The sequence below is a fragment of the Alligator mississippiensis genome, chromosome 5, assembly GCF_030867095.1.
Source record: "Alligator mississippiensis isolate rAllMis1 chromosome 5, rAllMis1, whole genome shotgun sequence".
NCBI classification, from domain to species: Eukaryota; Metazoa; Chordata; order Crocodylia; family Alligatoridae; genus Alligator; species Alligator mississippiensis.
In genome coordinates this window covers 13,293,382-13,301,384 of record NC_081828.1, presented here as the reverse complement: position 1 = coordinate 13,301,384, position 8,003 = coordinate 13,293,382, and the positions used below count along the sequence as shown (strand labels likewise).

At 42.6% G+C, this 8,003-nt stretch overlaps 1 protein-coding gene across 1 annotated transcript; it reads left to right on the top strand.

The window, feature by feature from the left end:
• Positions 1-573: 573 nt before the first annotated feature.
• TACSTD2 (tumor associated calcium signal transducer 2) lies at positions 574-3,978 on the top strand. The gene has a single exon (XM_006267494.4). The coding sequence runs from the start codon at positions 725-727 to the stop codon at positions 1,643-1,645; it is 921 nt and encodes a 306-aa protein (XP_006267556.1). The 5' UTR covers positions 574-724; the 3' UTR covers positions 1,646-3,978.
• Positions 3,979-8,003: the final 4,025 nt, after the last annotated feature.

Here is an 8,003-nt window from a genome sequence, read left to right as displayed (position 1 = left end):
GCACAGATCCTTTTACAGAAGTACTGCCACTGATTCCTGTGTCTGCTTTTGGCCAGAAACTCCCCTCACCAAACTGTGTGCAAGGATGGAACTTACAATTACTAAGAGTTGCACGATCCAAACGGTGTCCGCCAGGTGCTGAGAGGAGCCAGGCAAGGAGAGGGAGTGCCGCTCTGTACGCTCTTTGGTGGAAATGCCTCCATCACCCACCTTGCCCCATGAAGCTCCTTCCTTATAATGTGAGGGTAAAGGGGCTTCTATAAACTGTCGGCCAGGCTGCTGCTTCCCCACTAGTGTGTTTTCCTGCTCTTTATCCACCGATTTTTGGCCCTCTAGGCACCTGCGTTAGAACAATCTCAAATAACACAGCCTTTGTATTTATGCACAAAGCTGATCCAGTGGCACTCGTGTGTACATAAGGCTTTGTGTTTTATGTTGGCTTTGGTTTCTTTTGCCTGTTGTTTCCTCGTTCAGTAAGAGGGAAGGCAGGCAGTGGGGAAGTTTGCTGCCACTCCCTGATTTGTGACTGACTTGTGAGTGTTTCTGTATCATGTGAGACCAGCTGTTTGCAAGCAGAACCTGTCTGGCAGGTCTGATCTGGGTTTTGAAAAAGGGAGTGGCATGCTGGCGTGCAGAAACCAGGAGACTTTTTGTGACTGGGCTTAGTCTTCAGGTAACACTTGTCTTGTCGTCTTAGAGGCTTCTTCCACTGTGTCCTGCAACCATGGAGTCTAGGCTTGGGATTGTGCTGGTTTTGATGCTGGCAGCTGTATCATCAGCACACGGCTGTACCTGTGCAACCAACAAACGGACAACGTGCGCTCCGGACCTGTCTGGGGTCTGCGTCTGTCGGTTGATCGGTTCAGCATGGGTAGCAAATTGTTCAACGTTGACTTCGAAATGCCTGCTGATGAAAACAGAAATGACCCCGTCAAAGGCCAGGCGCGTCCCCTCTCATGGCTTTTTGGACAACGATGGCATTTATGATCCAGACTGTACGGCCAGCGGCGCTTTCAAGGCCAAGCAGTGCAATGGGACTGATACCTGCTGGTGTGTGAACAGTGCCGGAGTAAGAAGAACGGATAAGGGTGATACAAAGTTAAATTGCAGTGAGCTAGTTAGGACAAACCACATCTTCATCGAGCTCAAACACAAGAAAAGGTCTGAGCCCTTCGTTAATTCTGAAGTAGCAAATGCTTTGAGGTACACCATTCAAAACCGATACAAACTGCATCCAAATTACATCAAAGACATTGATTACGAGTATCCCTTGATCTCTATAAACCTAAAACAAAATGCTTCGCAGAAATCAAACAGTGATGTTGATATAGCTGATGTGGCTTATTACTTTGAAAAAGATGTCAAACGTGACTCCATATTTCATTCCAATAATTCATTCTTTCTGTCTGTCGGGGGAAAGCCTCTGGATGTTGAAGAAATGCTAATCTACTACATTGATGAAAAGCCGCCAGAGTTTTCTATGAAACATCTGACTCCTGGTGTTATTGCAGTGGTGGTATTTGTGATTTTGTCTCTCATCGTTGGGATTATTGTGCTGGTTGTAACCAGGAGGCGGCGGACGGGGAAGTATAAGAAAGTTGAAATTAAGGAGATGGGTGAAATGAGAAGAGGACAGAACTTATAGTTGCTGTACACTGAAGATGGAAATAAGACTTTGAAAAAAACAGAATGAAAACAGCAGGATTATACTATGTTTGTGTGGGTGGGTCTGAGGGTATATTTTGCTAAACCCTGAAGCCATTGTTATAAGACCCAAATGACTTTAGATACTTAAGAATGGTATTAATTATTCTCTCACATATACATTTGTCTAGGAGTTGTTTATCAAAACCTGTTTCAAAGAAAAGATGGGCAGGCATCTTGTTGCTAAATTTTCCAGGCATATAGTTATATTTTCAAAGGACAATAAAGTTGTTACAATTTGTACCATATGTATTTGGCATAGGTCATAATACCTTCATTCATATGATCAGAGATCTTGTTAAACTTCCTTATGTACATTTTATGGGGCTCCTTTTTTGTTATACCCCATTACTGATGTTTGAGTATGTTCTGGTTCACTTGACAAGTGAACTGGCTTTCTGTTTTAAAAAGAAATTTTTTAAGATGGGCTCTTTGATAAAGTTGTCAGATTTTTTTTTTCACGGATTTTTTTAATTTAATAAATTCCTTTAAATAACAACAACAAAAAGCAGAACATTTGTAACAGTTTCCTTGGCTTACAACATAACAGCCTTTTACTTATTCACTCATTTGTCTACAACCATTTTCCAGGTGCAAAAATATTCAGGAATTCAAAGTTGTAGTCAAACAGCCTCTTGCTCTGATCCCATATGTACCCAGCAAGGGTCTGGCCACTTGTACCTACAAAATGTCCCTTGATATTAATATAAGAGTAAGGGAGTTAACTTTGGTGTCCTGGCCAAATTCCAGTGCTGGTAATTGCTTTCTGTCTGTTTAAATCTCCCTTGCAATTTCAATAAGAAAAGGTATTTTTCACTGTATAACAGCCTACAGCACTTCTACAGTGTTTGAGGACAAGTTGTAAAGAGTGCTCTATTTCATTAGAGCTGCAAGGAGTAAGCAGAATGTAATTATCCATGCTGGAATTCAGCCAAGACACCTACACATCTACAAAATAGTTTATGATGTAGGTCATCTTCACCATGAAGGTCCTTTTTTTTTTTAATTAAAAAAGAAAAAATGGGGGAAATTGTGGTTGCTATTAGATGTTAGAGTAGTGGCAGAACTGTCGCATATATTCTGGACTGCACGTGGAGGTCTAAACTTCTACTAGGTAATTTGATAACTTGCCAAACATGGCTCTTTGAGAATGCATTATAACAGGTCAGCTGTCCAGTTTACTTTAGCAGCCTTAATTTATTTGGTTTGGTCTGTTCAGTATTGTGCGACTCCTATGGCTAGTTGCTTACTAACCAAAGATGTAAATCTCGAAAGTTTTCTGTTTTGCCTAGGAAAAAATGATGGGGGTCGCTGGGAGTCAGGAAGCCTGAATTCTGTTCCCCATTGAGCCAGCTAAGACAAAGTCCTCGGTTTCCTCACCTGAAATATGTGGGTAATGGTACTTTTCCTTCTTTAAGATGGATGACTGAAAGACATTATGTATGAGCCAAATCTAGCTGTTGTTCTCTCATCTGTAGGATCTAATTAAATTTTACTACTGATTATATTCTTTGTAGTATATGACACTAGAAAACAAGTCTAGATTACTTATTGCATGTGACTTACCCAATATAGATTTTGCACCTTCCTTCCAGGGACACATCAAAACGTGATGAATTTTGGAAGATGCAGTATATCTTTTTATAGCACCATGCACAATAGAACCCAACTTTGCATTTAGACACTACTCAGGTATGAAGGTTAATGAGGAACGAACCTGAACCAAATCTCCACATCTGAATTCCCCCAACCCATTGGGAAGTTCCTAGTCTGACCCCACCTCACTCCATAAGCCAGCTTTGTGTTTCATCTCGTCCTCTATAATTGGCTGACTTAAAAATGGACAATCTGTAGCTGAACATCTCAGCTTTGGAGAATTGCAGCCCAGAATCAAAATCCACACCTCAGGATCATCACAGACAGCTTTTGTTTCTTGTGTGCATGCAGAACTAGAGCATGCCATCTGCGTGGTATCCCTTGGAGTCTTCCCTTCCTCAACAAAAATGTTGCATGCTGGGCAGTTTCCTGACATCACCCTACCGCGGTGTGCCTGCTCATGAGATTATCCCCAAGGCATACTGTTCTTTGACTCCTTTCTGACCCTTCCAGGTTCCCGGTGATAGTACTTTCTAATGATGTCAAGACCATGTCACTGGAAATTCTTCCAATCCCTAAACGCATTTCAAATACAAGGACCAAGAATAGCTACCAGATGGTAACAGCAGCAGTCGTTTCTGACCTGGGAAATTAAAGATAAAAGACTATATTGTATTACCAGATGCCTGAATAATTTTTTTTATTACATCAGTTGTTACTATAAAATTGTCTGGGTTTTTGTATGATAAATAATTCCTCACCCATCCCTCCTACACAAACAGATTTGCTAATACAGGAATAGGAAGTGCAATAGGCAGCAGCCTGGCTGTGGGTGTGTCTATATATGTGCTTTACTGTGGAGTTGACTAATGAGTTCTCCAGAAAAGCATTGCAGTCTACATGTGCATCCATGTTAGGGCACAGTAAATTAATTAACTCTGCTGTAGAATAGTACTGTTTGGGACAAGTACTATCCTACAGTACTACTATTCCATCCAGGAAGAGCACACACCAACTGCTGAAACTTCCTTAGCCTGACGAAGGGTTTTTGAACCCGAAAGCTTGCTTAATAACTATTCTTCAACTATTTGGGTTGGTCTAATAAAAGATATTAAATTTACCCAAGGAACCTTGTCATCCTACAGTAGAGTAATTCATGCTCTTGAACATCTGTATAGACTGATCAGGGCTGGCTGGGGCACGAGAGTACTACAGTCAGCTGCCTAGCCTTGCACTATAGCATCCTCGTGCCTTAGGCAGCCCCTCTGCTGTCTGATGCCATCACCCAGAGCCTGGGGCTCACTCCCTGGTTCCCTGCCAGCCCAGGTCTGCTCAACCCCGGCTTACATTGCTGCAGTCCTGAGTGCAAGTGAAGATGCTGTCCTGGGAAGCAGCTGACTCCAGTGCAAAATGCAGCACAGTTTATTTGGGCATATTAATAACACATTCACATGTGCCCAGTGTAGACACAGCTAAAGAATAGGGGTTACCACCTTACTGCTTCTTTAGCAGAGGATGTGTGGCTAGCGGATGTGATTGTGGACCCTCTGGCTACACCCCAGCGTGCTGTAGACACAGTCATACCTGCCTTTTGCAGAGTTCATCTTTGCTTTATACAAGGGTTGTAGGGTCTTCTTGTATGTCTACTTTGTTGCTCGCCATTGCATAAAGGAAATGTAGTGGTAGTGTTGCATGGGGACAGGGGCCCATAAGCAGCTGGGCAAGTTCATAGTGGCTGAATTTAGTGATATTATTTACACGGTGCTGCAGTCTAGTGGACTTCAGCTGTTGTTTCCTGGGGGATGCTATATACCTGCCTGTGAATAGCAGCCAGAATAGACCACCAGCTACTTTTTAAAAAGCTTACTGCAAAGAGTGCATCCCATTTGAAACCAACCAGTCTGAACTGGATGTTGAGATTTTTCTGAAAATCTGGCTGTTGGCATCATGATGAAAATACCATGCTCTGGTTTATTTTATGAAAAATCTGGCACGATTATACATGCTGAAAATGTGAAAATCTGCCCTCATTTCTTTCACAAGAATGTAACAAAGGAAGATCCAACATTATTAATAGCTCTGGGAAAATGATTTGTTTCAAACTTACGGGAATATGGCCAGTTGCATTAACTGGCTTCCAACAGTTTATACCAAACATCAGAATATCACCAAAATCTGCAACTTTAGGTCTTGATGCTGTCCCTTTTAATTTCACTGGTAAATCCCTTGAGGTTTGGCTGCCACACTTGAGACGTGCAGCACTCAGCTTTGAATTTTCCCTTGCTGGAAGTGGAGCTGCATTTCTTCAAAGGGATCTAATACTAAAAGGCTCTTCCTCAAGTTTCTATGACTGTTGATTCATGCCACGCCAGTGATAAATTGTTGTTCAGTAGATTCCCTGCGTTTGTCACTCAGTTTGGCTTATTCCAAAGGAAACCAAAAGAAAGGTGATGATTAAAACACATGCATTAGTTCTGTTGTATTCTGGGCCACAGTTATACATCGTTTGCTGCAATGAGGCAGCATGGGTGTTAAGGCAGAATTTCTAGGTTTTACTAATACACGGGACAGGAAACATTTGGAGATTTAGCTTGCATTTCTGCCCCACGAACAGGCTGAAGTGTAACAACTGCAAATCTACACTGGGGATTGTGCTTTACCATCTTTGTAAAACGATTTGATTTTTTTCCAAGATGAAGTTAGGAAAAATGCAGGCAATTAAGTTGTATCCAAGGCAAAACCTTGGTAGATAAGATAGTCTAAGTATTTGTATTGGTCGTGGGGGTGACTTTTTATTTTTTATTTTTTTAGGAGTTAGGGCTGACAGAAGATATTGTTATAGTATCCTTCATGCTATCATAAATCATGACAAGACCACCAACTGAAACAGATGGGGTGTGGTCAGCTATTTCCTTGCAAGTCACCATGAACCAATGGTCTGTGCATGCTGCTCTGGGACAGGGAAAACACGAAGGTCATTAAGTGGGGGTGATATGGTATATGTCAGCAATTAATCACAAGAACAGGAAGATTAATTGCAGTATGGAACAGAGAGAACATCTCTGTGAATTATGTCATTCCATTTGGAATAAAGCCATGTAAAGCTACCGGAGGATCAGGACTTCAGTAGACTCAACATCCTTTTCTAAAGCCCCTGCTAAGTACTTATTCCTCTCCTGCTGCTCCAATCACATCATCTTTCAGGTTGTATATTGTCCCATGTTCCACATATGGCAGAACACGTATTTCACAGCAGCGGTGCATGAGGTGCTACTTGTTTGACCTTCTGTCCACTGCTCATGTTCTTACAGAAATCTTTCCAAGTATAATATAAACTTTTGATTATGTTTCAGGTCTTGCAGAATAAAGATCCCAGGTGAATAACGGCATGCATATGTTCATTAGCAGGGGAGGTATAAATGTAATGGGATTATTATTTTCATCAATTTGGGCCTCTTTCTGTTTCCTCTCAGCACTTGTCTATGTGATTCCCTCACTTGGTCCAGATGGTGTCTGCCGTTGCCTTCTGCATCAAGGTCAAAATTGTGCTTCATTGTACCACCATTTCCACTTCCTTGTACGCTACATCCTGCCTCCTGGTGCTTTTCATGTTCTTTATCTTAAGACTGTCGGCTGGGAGTAATTTCCAGCTTCCTGTGCACTGGCCACACTCTCACCCTTTTCAAACCCACTTTCTTTAAGTTACTTCCCCAAGTCCTCCTCTTTTGGACCACATCTTGCTTTGAAACTGGTATTGTATTTGTCTTTATTGTATTTGTCAGGTTATACCTGGGTCAGATCTTTGGGTACTACTGAAGTATGCAGTATCAGGGGTGACTGGTGCTTTCTGAGTCTGGGGGTGCAAAATTTGTGGACGGGCCTGGGGCGGGGGGGGGGGGGTGAAAGCCCCACATCCACTCCTATACTTCTGTGCCGTGACTTAGTGCTCCCTCCAACACACCACCAGCCCACGTGGCACAAAAACTGCCCCATCCTGAGCGGTGCCGAGTCGGGGGCCAATCTCGAGAGGGCACATGCCTCCCCTACCAGTCACCTGTGTGCAGTGTGTATGGCTGGGATTTGTATGCACAGCTTTCCTTGATGCTGCCCTCACTCTTCTGCTGTTATGTCCTATCTTTAATCCACATAGTTTCTTATAGTGGACCAGGTTATCCAAGCAGTATTAAGTAACATGACTAACATGTCACATTTGTTCTTTCATTGTCTTCCCAGTAGCAAAATGTGAACAGTGCAGTCTCTTGTTTGGGAAGTTTTTTAAGTCTGTTATACATGTCTGCGAATGCATATGTGCGCACACATTGGTGTATGTTTATGTTGGAGAAGATAGGAGAAAGAAAAATGCAGCTTGCATTTAGTGTGGAAGGGGGTAATATTTATAGCAGTTTTTAGTTCCTGTGAGAGTCCCTTCCACAATCTTTCATGAGCTCCAGAATAAGCCCTGCCATGGGAGTGAAATGTACTCTGTCCAAGTTTGCAGATGACACAAAGCTATGGGGAGAAGTGGACGCGCCGGAGGGCAGGGAACAGCTGCAGGCAGACCTGGACAGGTTAGACAAGTGGGCAGAAAACAACAGGATGCAGTTCAACAAGGAGAAATGCAAAGTGCTGCACCTAGGGAGGAAAAATGTCCAGCACACCTACTGCCTAGGGAATGACCTGCTGGGTGGCACGGAAGTTTCATA